The following is a 14,526-nucleotide window of genomic DNA, read 5'->3' as shown; positions in this document are numbered from 1 at the left end:
GTTTGGATGGAGACTGTCTGCGTGACAGAGTACAGATACACGGCCTTCAAGTTTGAATCAATGATGCATTTTATCCACAGTCTATGATTTCATCACTTCAAATTAACCAGTTAGCTCACTTCTCAACCTCTGATCTATAATGAGCACTGAGTTTATGCCTTAAAGATCTACATCACTTACACCCCCTTAAAACATCCGCTCACACACACCACACAGTAAACACATGCACCAACACACACACCTCACCCTCGCGGTTTCATAAATCGAATCATCAGGTCAAGCATGTCAGAGCGGTCTTCAGTGAGGTAATGCTTGAGCTCCTAGACAGACCAAAACAAAACACATACAGAAATATATACCAACACAAATATACAGTACATGCAGAAGCCCAAACAAGAGAGAGGTCATTAGCATTTTAACATTTCATGATAATAACTCTCAAAATTCATTTGGATTTAGAGGTAATAGTTATTTAGGATATTATTTTAAATTAACTCTTTAGAAAAGATTAATTAATCAGTTCAATAATACATTTTAATATGTAATGCATTCATAATTTAATCATTTTTTGTTTGTTTTTATTTAATATTAATTTCTCATTTTATGCAATTAAGAGATTCCATGGATGTTAAAGGTTCTTCATGGAACCATCAATGCAAAATAAAGAAATGCGATAAATGTGTGAATTAAAAATTCTTAAACCGCTGCTTGATTTAATTCCTTATGATATAAAATGAAATATTAAAGAAAATGTTTTTAATGTTGTGTAAACTATTAACTTCTAATAATGTCTTCTAAGAAGTCATCCCTATCTCTGTATTTTCCTATTTGTTTTATTAATATACAGCAGGTTTATTTCAGATAGTTTCGTTTTAACTGAGTCTTTGATAAATCAATTTAAGTTAATACTGAATAATTATAATTATTAATTAAAATAACAACATGACATTTATATAGCTAATAATTTACTAGTACATTTTATTAATTAAATGATAGTATTGTAAATATAATTTTATACATTCCATTTATTTATTTTTGTTCCTTTTTACAATATTATATTTTTGTTCTGTTTTTCCTATGAAATTCAACCCTTGGTTAATTGTTTCCCTTTATTTCTTTTTTTAGTCTTAATTTTAACGTTTGGTTAAATTTCAACCCTTTGGTTATAAACAGCATGCTTAAAATGTTTGTTGCTTTCTCCACTAGTGCTCATTAATGTGCTTTTTAGGACTCCTTATGTATCAGACAGAAAATGTCATTCATTTAAATGAACTATACTGCTTGAGCAAACAAACCTCAACAACAGAACAACTGCAGCATAGCCTCAAATAGCCTGATGTGTTGTTTTGGTAATGAAGAGAGTTAGTTTGATCGCTCTATTTTTCTTAATGTGTGATATTGTGAACGAGAGAGTTCAGCTGTCTGACACAGGTTAGAGGTTGGTGGGAAACGACGGCCATGTTTGGCTCTACAGGGCCGTTCCCAACAGTAATGACGCAGGTTCGAGTGATTTTTGTCTGACGGTAAAGCTACGAGCTCACGTCTGTCCTTTGATATTAATGTGCATTGAAATCAATGTGTAGCCTCAGTGCACACGGAGAGACTGAGATAAAGTAACCTGCGCTTGACTTTGTTAGTGTCAGTGGCTTACAGATAAGATGCTTCTAGCTTCAGGAGGGGGTTAAGGCCAAAATGACAAACAAAAAGAGGATGCTACTTGGGAGTAAGGGAATCCAACTTACCTAGCAAACAAAAACATCAAAATAAACAACATGTCTTTTCCCTGACTTCCTCACTGTTTCAAAAAAACCCCGAGAAAAGCATGCATTGATAAAATAAAAGTGGCAACCACCTCCTTACTGCGTCTGCAGGCAGAAACTACAGCCGGTACAACAGGCTTTCTCAAAGAAACACTAATGCTTTGAGCACACAATAGTGAACAGATACGACAGGCTTTCTTAATTAGAGCCTAGAGCACACAGTGTGAGAAAACAGACAGGCCTAACTCTCTCTGGAGAACAGTCCATTCTAAGGCTGTCAGTCGATTCATTTAAAAAAATATATATAATTAATCGCAAACTAAGTGTGAAATTTGAGTGTGAAATAGCCCCCCCAAAAGATCATTCAAACCTATTATTGTATTAAACGTTTAGGCTACAATGGCCTAACATAAAGTATGGATTCTATGAAACATAAAAGAAGATAATTTAAGAAACCTCTCAGTATTTTTTGTTCATCCAATAAAAGTCATATTGACTAAAACAGTTTAGTTATATAAACAGTATTTAAAATAATTAGAGTAAATAAGTAAGTAAATAATTAGAAATTATTATTATTATTATTATTTTATATAAATGAAATGACACCCTAAAGAAGAAACTGAAACTACCAGCAGATGGCGGTAAATCTCTTCATGATTCGATTCAGAAAACGGTTCTGCGGTGACTTTTTAGGCAATATTTTCTTTGATAAAATTGAACAAAACGCACAATATTGTGTTTAAATTTTGCACAACATTGACTTTTTATCTACTGGATTTTTGTATAAATTCACATGTGCCCTCGTGTTCTTCGTGAAAAAAAAAAAAAAAAACGGAAATCCTGTAATATAGCTCATCATATGAATAAATATGATACAAAAACTCTTTTTTTTTTTTTTTTTTTGCCCCAATATCCTGCATTTTTAGGGCACAACTGCATATATGGAGTGGTTGTCCTGCATCATATTAGTCAACTGTATGAAATGTAAGATTCTGGGTCCGGGCCAGTGCATTAATTGAATTAAAATATTTTAATTACCTGAATATAATTACGTTAACGCGTTAAACTGACAGCCCTATATATATATATATATATATGTATATATATATATATATATATATATATATATATATATATATATATATATATATATATATATATATATATATATATATATATATATATTGCAATTAATTAATTCATGATTTTAATGGTTTTATACAATTACCAATAAAACCAAAGGATACATTATGATAAATATGATTAATGATAATATCAAAGGTTAGTATAAAAAACAAAATGTTTACAAATTATACATTTTACAGCGTTCACGTTTTTCATACATTGTTTTTAGATATTTTGGAGCTTCTGTCCTAAAATTAAAATGTATTTAAATATACATATCTGTGTCCGCGGTTTAAAACCAAAACACGATTGGAGCGCGTGTGTTTTAGCCACGCCTCCTCATCAGCTGACAGCGCGCGTGACGCATTGATTGTGCTGACTTCCTAGCGAGCACGACACAAGCAAGCGGAGCATCAGAGTAAAAGTATGTGAATTAACGGTAAGTGTGTTTATTAAACTACAGGCGGGGATCATGTCCCTCTCATGAACTGGTATATGTATGATGAGTGAATGAATAGTTTGATCCGTGCTTCCGGTGTTTTTGTTTACCTTCTGCTGCAACAGTGTATCGTTAACTGTGTAAAAGCACCACTTGTTGTCTTAAAAACGGTGCCATTATGTGCTGAATAATAATAAGTAAGAAAAATAATTATAATCCAGATGTTCACAGATCTGGTTGTCCGTTTACATGGGAGGTTTCTTTCTGTGTAAATATGTTTGACAGTACAAAGTTAAATACTATGTCATAAAAAAAAGAGATAAAATCTGTTCAAAGGGGCAATGATTGTTAGGTCATTGTATTTCATGGATGTCAAGTCAGTTTATTTGTATAGCACTTTAAATAAAAAATTTAAAAGTACCTATTTTTGTGTCCATAATTATATAGGTGCTAAATGTAGTATATAAGCCCATATAAAGTGTGCATCATACAAGTTTTTATTTTTATTAATATTTTTTGATGTTAGTACTTTCGGTTTTACTTGCAGTCTGTTTGGGTTTGAGATGTCCAGTTAATAAATTAAATCAAAATTATTAATTTAAAAACCTTACATTACGCCATTAAATTTTCAAGTTGTCACAAATACATAATAATCACGTTTTGTTTTCTTATGGACGTATTTTCTGTTTTTATGTGGTTTTTATCAAGATGTCCAGTGGATAAAGTCAAACCAGGATGATCCACTAGCAAGACCTGATAGTTCTGGTTTCTCTCTACAGGGTGTTTTTAAGTGTCAGGGTGGGATATTGGGAGAGATGCCGTCCAATAAGAGTGTTTCAGATGCCCCGATCACACAGTTTGTGAACTGCAGGATACTGAAGGATCACAAGCTGCAATGGTAACACATAATGATACACCTCTGATTTCTTTACAGTTATAATTATCATTTTTCTTAACGTAAGAAGTTTGTTGCAAACAGTACAGATTCACATGTATTCTCACATATTATATTAGACTGGCCTTAACAATGTTGGATGACATAAATGTTAATGCCTTGGTGTAATTATAAAAGCTGGTTAAAACATTATGAGCTCTAATTGATTCCTGATAAAATTTTCTGAAGTGATTCTGAAGGGAAATCTGTGTGTTTGTAGGGAAGACCTGTGGGTCCGTGAGGGAAAGATTTTGAACCCGGAGAAGCTGTTCTTCGATGAGGAGGGTTTTGCTGATCACAAAGTTGACTGCGAGGATAACATCATTGCACCTGGATTCATAGATGTACAGATAAATGGTAAACAAGACTCTAAAACCAGCATAAGTCTAATGTAGAAGTACACATTGGGCTGACATTGTTACACTCACCAGTTTATTTAAAAGTCTCTGTGTGCATACTTGTAATGCTATGCTTCTCCCCTCTTCTCACTCATAGGTGGATATGGCATCGACTTCTCCCAGGCCAGCAGTGACATCAGAGGAGGTGTGGCTTTGGTGGCCAAAAAGATTCTAGAACACGGTGTCACTTCCTTTTGCCCGACCCTTGTCACGTCTCCACCAGACATATACCATAAGGTACAATCTATACATCAATAACCACTCCTCATTAGTCTCTTGAATGCTCAAACACGCACACAAATACACCTCTGCTCTTTTTCCTTGAGATTTTATAGTATCTGATATTGTATCTAAAATAAAATGTGTTGGAATAGTTATGTTTTTGTGTTCTTATGCTTACCAAGACTGCATTCATTTGATCAAAAATACTGTAAAAACAGTAATATTGTAATAAAGACTGCATTATCTGTATCCGACATAGAGTAAAATTGTAATATTATGGCAAAATCTGCAATTATTTGATCTAAAATACAGTAAAAGTAGTTATTTTATGACCAAGGATGCATTTATTTGATCAGAAATACAGTAAAAACTGTAATATTCTGACCTAGACTGCATTTATTTGATCAGAAATACAGAAATATATATATATATATATATATATATATATATATATATATATTATGACCAAGGCTGAATTTATTTGATCAGAAATACAGTAACATTTTTAATATTCTGACCTAGGCTGCATTACTGGATCTGAAATACAGTAAACAAATTAAATGACTCTGTTTCTGTTTGAATGTCTTTTTAAATGTAATTGATTTCTGTGATGTAAAAGCTGAATGTTTCAGCATCATAGCTCCAGTCTTCAGTGTCACATGATCCTTCAGAAATCACTCTGATATTCTGATTTGATGCTGCTAGCACCAGTAATGATGCTGTGTTTCTCTCCACAGGTCATTCCTGAGGTCAAAGCTCAGGACGGAGGACCGGAGGGGGCAGGAGTTTTAGGTAAGGTGTACACAGATGTAGTGTGCACTGTGCACACAAAATCAATAGATTTTTTTACTTTATTCAAATGTCTATTGACCTGTATTATTAAAATAAAGCTACTAAAACAACAAAAATCTTTTTTGGTACTTGAAAGAAAATAAACGATAAATGAAATAAAGTACCATATAAAAACATTTCTTTTGTTTTGTTTTTTTTTGTTTAAATTGATTTACCAAAATAACTGAAAAAAAAAAAAAAATATATATATATATATATATATATATATATATATATATATATTATAAAGAAAATTACTAGACACAGAAAAGCAGAAAAAAATAAATAAAATAAAAACTAATTTCAAACAATGATCAAAAACCATATTAGGACCTCAGTTATAATACTTAAACTAACACTGGTGTTGGTATTTCTGTAGTTACATTGATATTTTATTTCATATTTGATTTGATTAGACTTTTTGTAATGATTTTACTCCCGGTTGTTTCAGGTATTCATCTGGAGGGGCCATTCATCAGTGAAGAGAAGAGAGGCGCTCACCCTCCAAAGTTCCTCCGCACTTTTAAAGCAGGTGGCGTGGCCGACCTGATGGAGACTTATGGGCACCTGGACAATGTAGCCATGGTAACCCTCGCACCAGAACTAGCCAATAGCGCGGCAGCAATCCGTGAACTGTCAGGAAGAGGCATTGCAGTGTCACTCGGTGCGTATGTCATTTCTTATTTTATTCCTAACTAATTTCTCAGCTGGCTGAGCATTTCTAAAGTGTTTTATCTGTCCAGGTCACTCTATGGCTGATGTCTCTCAGGCTGAAGAGGCTGTGCAGCATGGAGCCACATTCATTACACATTTATTTAATGCCATGTTGCCTGTTAGTATCACAAACACATTAATGGAAAGGCATGCACACACACATATGCACATTCAGTGATTAGCAGGAAATTGCACACAAATAAATGTTTAAAATATCATCATATTCCTAGTACGCTACCATCCCATGAAAATAAATAAATGCAATAATTTTAAAACATGAATATGCATACCGTGAACGATGCATACTATTTTGTTTTGTTATAGTTTCATCATCGAGACCCGGGCATTGTGGGATTGCTCACAAGTGATCGTGTTCCACCAGGTCGGACGGTTTACTACGGTATGATCGCAGACGGGATACACACGCACCCTGCAGCGCTGCGCATCGCACACAGAGCCAATCCCGCAGGTATTCACAAACACACACAAAACTACAAACCTGTACCTAGTAATGACTATTTATGACAATACAAAATAGTTTAATGAAATGCATGTCAGGTTTTCACTGTAGTAAAGTTATTCTGTGTGTATGTGTGTTGGTGGCAGGGTTGGTGTTGGTCACTGACGCTGTGATGGCAATGGGTCTTCCTCCTGGTCGACACACACTCGGACAGCAGCAGATAGACATCCAGGGGCTTCACGCTTATGTCTTAGGTCTGTGTCACCTTCTATCTGCTTTCAGTGTGCAGCAGGTTAACCCTTAAACTGACAGCTGAAGCAGTGTTGAGTTTGTCAATATCTATTTACCTTTTTTCCTTTCCCATTCACAGGTACTGTACATCTAAAAAAAAATAATATCATGGAGAAGTTCTTTATTTTTTGTAATTTAATTAAAAAAAGCTAACTTTCTTATATTCTAGATTCGTTGCACACAAACTGAAATATTTCAAGGTTTTTTGTTTTAATCCTGATGGTTACGATTAACATCTTAGGGGGAAAAAAATTCAGTATCTCAGAAAATTAGAATATTACATTTTGAGTTTTATTAATTTTGAGTATAAATACTGGGTACCTATTGAGCTAGTTTAGAGCATGCAACCACAATTATGGGAAAGAGTACTGACATGACAGTTGTTCAGAAGACAATCATCAACACCTCAGAAGGTCATTGCTGAAAGGGCTGGTTCTTCACAGAGTGCTGTATCAAAATATATTCATAGAAAGTTGACTTGAAGGAAAAAGTGTGGTAGGAAAGGTGCAAAAGCAACAGGGATGACCACAGCCATGGGAAGATTGTCAGGAAAGCCGATTCATGAACTTGGGAGAGCTTCACAAGGAGTGGACTGAAGTCAAGGTCTGGTGTCTGAAGGAAGTCTTGAGAGGCACAGAATCCTAGCTGCTTGAAGTCCAGTATGAAGTTTCTGTCAGTGATAAACTGCTGGTGTTGATCCATTGTGTTTTATGAAGTCCAAAGTCAATGCAGCCATCTACCAGGAGATTTTGGAGCACTTTATGCTTCCATCTGTTGACAAGCTTTATGGAGATGCTGATTTTAATTTTCCAGCTGGACTTAAGCACCTGCCCACAGTGACAAAACCACTTCCAAGTAATTATATTACTGTGCTTGACTGGCCAGCCAACTCACCTGACCTGGACCTCACAGAGAATCTATGGGGTATTGTGAAGAGGAAGATAAGTAACATCTGACAAACAATACAGAGGAGCTGAAGGCCCCATCAAAGCAACCTGGCTTCAATAACACACCAGCAGTGCCACAGGCTGACCCTCCAGGCCACGCTGCACTGAAGTAGTAATTCATACAAAAGGAGCCCCAACCAAGTATTGAGTGCATAATTAAACCTGCTTTAAAGATCTTAAATTATTCAATTACTTTAATTATTTCTGTTTGGTAAATCTGTTTTTTGATTGATCTTTGAGGAAATATTCAAATTTTTTGAGATATTGAATTTTTTTATTTTCCTAAGCTGTAAGTCATAACCATAAGAATTCAAACAAAAAAATTATTGAAATATTTCAGTTTGTGTGCAATGAATCTAGAATATAAGAACGAACTTTAAAATATACAAAAAAATAAAGAACTTCTCCATGATATTCTGATATTTTGAGATGTAACTGTAAAGTCAGTTTAGAAAGTGAAAGTCATTTCAAACCATACCGAAAGGTTTGAGTTGATTGTTTTGTAATTATACTGTTGCTGATTGTATGGTTGTTTTAGAGTATTTTTGTAATTATTTAGTCTAATTGTTTAAATAAATTGTTATTTAAACAACTGAACAATAAGGTGCAGAGTTATAGTAATAAAGAAAAATAACATATATTTTTAATGAATATATTTTAAAATGTAATTTATTACTGTCATGCAAGATTTCTTAAGTGTTCAGTGTCACATGATCCTTTGCTTTACTCTTTGATAAATATAAAGCTCCAAAGAAAGCATTCATTTGAAATATAAGTCTTTTTATAACATCATAAAGGTCTTTACTGTCAATTTTGTTCCATTTGATTAGATTAGATTATATTAGATTAGATTAAACTTTATTGTCATTGCACATGTAAGGTACAGGGCAATGAAATGCAGTTAAGCATCTAGGCAAGGCAAGGCAAGGCAAGTTTATTTATATAGCACATTTCGTACACAATGGTAATTAAAAGTGCTTTACATAAAAGAAAGTAAAATAATCATGAAGAACAAAAATAAAACAAAGCAATTTGAAAACTTTGAAAATGATTAAAAAATTTACTTATTTAAAATGAATTTAAAACAGTGCATGACTAATGTTTTAGCACATCTGATCTCTTCTGGAAGCTGATTCCAACTGCGGGAAGCATAGTAACTAAAGGAGGACTCCCCTTGTTTTGTGTAAACTTTTGGTATTTCTAACTGACTTGATCCTAATGATCTGAGTGGTCTATTAGGCTTATATTAAGTGAGCACATCTGAAATATATTTTGGTCCTAGGTCATTTAGTGACTTATATACGAGTAAAAGTACTTTAAAATCAATCCTAAATGTAACTGGAAGCCAGTGTAAGGACCTGAGGACTGGTGTGATATGCTCAGATTTTCTGGTTCTAGTCAGAATCCTGGCAGCAGCGTTCTGGATGAGCTACATCTGTCTAATGGTCTTTTTGGGAAGGCCAGTGAGGAGCCCATTACAATAGTCCACCCTGCTGGTGATAAAGGCATGAACAAGTTTCTCCAAGTCTTGGCTGCAACAAGTCTTTTAGTTGTTTGACTCCTAGAGTCAAGGTATGCATTCACCTTGAAAACTTAATCTTTGTTTCCAAATGCAATGACTTACGTTTTTCCTTGTTTAATTGAAGAAAGTTCTGGCAAATCCAACTATTAATTTCATCAATATATTGGCAGAGGTAGTCAATGGGGCTGTAGTCATTTGGAGATAAGGCTTGGTAAATCTGGGTCTCAACAGCATAGCTGTGATTTGGTAATTTGGCAATTTGGTTCTTTCTCATTATTGGACTTAGTGGAAGCATATACAGGCTAAACAAGAGCGGTGCAAGAATTGAGCCTTGTGGGACTCCACATGTCAGAGGGCAGAGTTCAGTAAGTAGACAGCTGTAGGGAAAAAAGCTGTTCCTGAATTTGTTGGTCCCTGTTTACACAGATTTGTGGTTCTATACAATAGCATAGCATGTTTTTATTCATTCATTCTTGATTTCAGGCACTACAACTTTGAGTGGCAGCATTGCGACCATGGACATGTGTGTGAGACACTTCAGAGAGGCATCAGGTCAGTGTGTGTCAAGTGTGTCTGATGTACCCAGAGGAACTGGCTGGAGGTTATTCCATTATAGGACAATGTGTGTCCATCTTAAGAAGTTTTATGTGTGTGTGTGTGTGTGTGTGTGTGTGTAGGTTGTACAGTAGAAGCTGCATTAGAAGCTGCATCGCTGCATCCTGCTCAGATGCTGGGCATCAGTCACAGGAAGGGAACGCTGGAGTATGGCACTGATGCAGGTATAAATGATTCTTTTGGGGGCTTATTTTAACATTTTTCTTCCTCAGAACAGATTTGGAGAAATTTAGCATTACATCACTTGCTCACCAAAGGATCCTCTGCAGTGAATGGGTGCCATCAGAACGAGAATCCAAACATGATGGATTTGTTTCTTACAAACACAGATTTTCACTACACCAGACATTAACCAATGGACTGGAGTGGTGTGGTGTGGATTACTTGTTGATTATTGTGATGTTTTAATCATTCCGATGGCACCCATTTACTGTAGAAGATCCATTGCTGAGCAAATGATGTAATGCTAAATCTTCCTCCAAATATGTTCTGGTTAAAAATTTTAATCCTTTACATCTTCGATGACCTGAGGGTGAGTAAATTTTTAGGTGAATTACTCCTTTAACCTCATACACAATATTCAAAAAATCTTGTGTTAGTTGCATATCACAGCATTTCCACTTTTACTCTGATTTCCTTATGTCATCAAATGTGTTGCTCTTTGTTGGAGAAGAATATACAGGTGCTGGTCATATAATTAGAATATCATCAAAAAGTTGATTTATTTCACTAATTCCATTCAAAAAGTGAAACATGTATATTATAATCATTCATTACACACAGACTGATATATTTCAAATCTTTATTTCTTTTCATTTTGATGATTATAACTGACAACTGAGGAAACGCACAAATTCAGAATCTCTTGAAAATTAGAATATTACTTAAGACCAATACAAAGAAAGTATTTTTAGAAATCTTGGCCAACTGAAAAGCATGAGCATGTAAAGTATGAGCATGTACAGCACTCAATACTTAGTTGGGGCTCCTTTTTCCTGAATTACTGCAGCAATGCGGCGTGGCATGGAGTTGATCAGTCTGTGGCACTGCTCAGGTGTTATGAGAGCCCAGGTTGCTCTGATAGTGGCCTTCAGCTCTTCTGCATTCTTGGGTCTGGCATATTGCATCTTCCTCTTCCCAATGCCCAATAGATATTCTATGGGGTTAAGATCAGGCGAGTTTGCTGGCCAATTAAGAACAGGGATACCACAGTCCTTAAACCAGGTACTGGTAGCTTTGGGACTGTGTGCAGGTGCCAAGTCCTGTTGGAAAATGTAATCTGCATCTCCATAAAGTTGGTCAGCAGCAGGAAGCAGGAAGTGCTCTAAAACTTCCTGGTATATGGCTGCGTTGACCTTGGACCTCATTAAACACAGTGGGCCAACACCAGCAGATGACATGGCACCCCAAACCATCTCTGACTGTGGAAACTTTACACTGGACTTCAAGCAACGTGGACTGTGTGCCTTTTCTCTCTTCCTCCAGACTCTGGGACTCTGATTACCAAAGGAAATGCAAAATTTACTTTCATCAGAGAACATAACTTTGGACCACTCAGCAGGAGTACTGTCATTTTTGTCTTTAGCCCAGGAGAGATGCTTCTGACGCTGTCTGTTGTTTAAGAGTGGCTTGACACAAGGAATGCAACAGCTGAAACCCATGTTTTGCATACGTCTGTGTGTAGTGGTTCTTGAAGCACTGACTCCAGCTGCAGTCCACTCTTTGTGACTCTCCCCCACATTTTTGAATGGGTTTTGTTTCACAATTCTCTCCAGGGTACGGTTATCCCTGTTGTTTGTACACTTTTTTCTACCACATCTTTTCCTTCCCTTCGCCTCTCTATTAATGTGCTTGGACCAGAGCTCTGTGAACAGCCAGACTCTTTTGCAATGACCTTTTGTGTCTTGTCCTCCTTGTGCAAGGTGTCAGTGGTCGTCTTTTGGACAACTGTCAAGTCAGCAGTCTTCCCCATGATTGTGTAGCCTACAGAACTAGACTGAGAGACCATTTAAAGGCTTTGCAGTGTTTTGAGTTAATTAGCTGATTAGAGTGTGGCACCAGGTGTCTTCAATATTGAACCTTTTCACAGTATTCTAATATACAAGTGTCACTTATTGAATGGAATTAGTGAAATAAACTTTTTGATGATATTCTTATTATATCACCAGCACCTGTACTACATATTTTAGAATATATGAAGATTAAAATAACTTTGTTGTATTTAAATGTAAAATTAATGCTAGAATGATTTTTTTATATTATCCATTGGATAGATGATGTGTTCACAATAAAGTGTTTTTTATGTGAAATGCACAGTTATGCATTTTGTTTTGTAGATTTTGTAGTGCTCGATGACACACTGACAGTCAGGGAAACCTACATTGCTGGACAGCAGGTCTGGAGGAAGTGACATCATCTGGAGGACTGTCTTCTGCTGGGATCATTAAAGATTTTTTTTAATTACAATTTCTTTCTCTCTTTGGACTTGGATAACCAAAAAGGCAAATTACTGCCAATACATATGTGTTATTCTCATTAAATTGAATTCTATTCATTAATTCCATCTTGGATTAAAAAAAAAACATACTCCCTATATATATACAAATCTAACTTGTTGAAATGTGTAACCCAAATAGTAAAAAAATCTAAAGGGTCCAGTTATTTCATTAATTACCTACATAATTCAGTGCCCTCAATCTAATGTGAAACTGGACAGTTTAACCAACTGATTTCCTCAATGTTTCTGTTATGTTCTTTTTACCTGTTAACATTTTTAAGCTTTTAGAATTTTTTGGTATAATAAAAATGTATGTTTGTGATTCTGAATGAGTAAGACGCACATATAACGGATGTATTAAAGATATCCAGCTTACTTGAATTGATTATCTGTTTAGTTCAATGCATCTTTCAAATTCAATGTTCAAAAACCCAACAATAAAACCTAACAAAGCATATGTTTTATATGTTTTAACAACAGAATTTTGTGAGACAAAAATGACCTCAATCTCGCAATAAAAAGCAGCTTCTATTAAAAAACATTGCTCAAGTTAATGGGTGAATGGCTTGGCTTCTGTTTTGCTCAAACTGAGTAAAACTCCTCTAATTTGGTCCTCTGAACACCAAATCTTAGTCCGGTCCTTCAAGTCAAATGCACATGGTGTGTGTCCACCATATCAGTCTTCACCCCAGAAATGCTGAAATGAAGATGCTGGTGTCCAGATTTAGAGTTGCATCCCATCAACAACCATGCAGTTTTATCTCTGGAACACATGATTTTGACATTACTCTTGACAGTTTATGCCCAATATTTAAGTGTGTAAATGGGTTAAACCTCACCTCTCCAGGTCGTATGGTGCACTCCAGGGGCCTCTGGTCGAGCTCTAGGATTGGGTAGGACAGAGAGACCCAGAAGAGAGTGGTTCAGATAGTGTAACTTTAAATTTAACATGCATGTGTTTATATTTTGAAAGTACTACATTTTAATTAATGGTAAACTTTATTTTAAAATTTTACTTTATTTATGTCCTTTCTATTATAATAACAAAAAAATGCATAATTACATGCAAGTAAATACATGTATTTAATAATATTCAGTAAATTTATAATTGCACTGTTACAATGACATAAAGAGTAACCAATTTTTTTTTGAATATCTTATATTTTATTTAGATTTTCCATTATTTTTATTATTTGTTTTATTTATCTGTACTGTTCATCCATGCACACAATCATATAGATTTTTTATATATTATAATTTGACTTTTTTTTTCTTACTTTCATTATTTAAATGTATCCCACTCAAAGTTTTATAATAATTATTAATAGTATTTGCACAGGCGGTGGCTGTGTTTCTGTCATCTGATCTAAGCAGGAATGATGATCCAGCTCTCGAGGCTCTGTCCCGAGAGGAAGCTGCTCTGGCCGGGTCAGCCACAGGTAAGTACATCAGCCCTCTGGATGTTATCAAAATCAGATTTCAGGAAATAACTTCCATTTCACTGAGCCAAAGGTCTCTTGAGCTTCCTAACTGTTTTTCTGTACATATCAATAAAATGAAAACAAATATTAACACATTCAACTAAAACTGTTTTCATTCATAGCTGACACCATAGTCCCGGTTCTAGTACATCTGGTTTGCATAAGCATCCTTGTGCTTGAAACATGAGTCACGTTTTCCTGTGGGCTTTTAGCACCATTCCCAAACCCACGGCTGCACTGAGCATGCTCACTTCAAAGAGGCCGGTGCATTTGCTTTAAACTGGTTGTAA

General features: G+C 35.2%; 1 protein-coding gene across 3 annotated transcripts; it reads left to right on the top strand.

Annotated features, from left to right (window-relative positions):
- Positions 1-3,237: 3,237 nt before the first annotated feature.
- Positions 3,238-13,212, top strand: LOC113067647 (N-acetylglucosamine-6-phosphate deacetylase). 3 transcript variants are annotated; one of them, XM_026240023.1, is made up of 12 exons: positions 3,238-3,324; positions 4,104-4,222; positions 4,479-4,615; positions 4,754-4,893; positions 5,616-5,670; positions 6,161-6,373; positions 6,453-6,541; positions 6,748-6,892; positions 7,030-7,137; positions 10,127-10,195; positions 10,321-10,422; positions 12,595-13,212. In XM_026240023.1, the coding sequence occupies exons 2-12, from the start codon at positions 4,140-4,142 to the stop codon at positions 12,666-12,668; spliced, it is 1,215 nt and encodes a 404-aa protein (XP_026095808.1). In that variant the 5' UTR covers positions 3,238-3,324; positions 4,104-4,139; the 3' UTR covers positions 12,669-13,212. The 3 variants fall into 3 exon arrangements, with proteins under 3 accessions (XP_026095808.1, XP_026095809.1, XP_026095810.1); XM_026240024.1 differs by having other exon boundaries at positions 3,265-3,324; positions 4,033-4,222; XM_026240025.1 differs by having other exon boundaries at positions 3,278-3,309.
- The last annotated feature ends 1,314 nt before the right edge of the window (positions 13,213-14,526 follow it).

The sequence above is a fragment of the Carassius auratus genome, linkage group LG28B (genome assembly GCF_003368295.1).
Source record: "Carassius auratus strain Wakin linkage group LG28B, ASM336829v1, whole genome shotgun sequence".
Lineage (NCBI taxonomy): Eukaryota > Metazoa > Chordata > Actinopteri > Cypriniformes > Cyprinidae > Carassius > Carassius auratus.
This window is presented reverse-complemented; position numbering and strand designations above follow the sequence as displayed.

Bases quoted from the DNA above. Each gene is read 5' to 3' on its own strand.
- LOC113067647 (XM_026240023.1), top strand. From the start codon at position 4,140: ATGCCGTCCAATAAGAGTGTTTCAGATGCCCCGATCACACAGTTTGTG. The intron at 4,223-4,478 runs GTAACACATAAT...GTGTGTTTGTAG, and splicing joins AAGGATCACAAGCTGCAATG to GGAAGACCTGTGGGTCCGTG. The intron at 4,894-5,615 runs GTACAATCTATA...TTCTCTCCACAG, and splicing joins CACCAGACATATACCATAAG to GTCATTCCTGAGGTCAAAGC.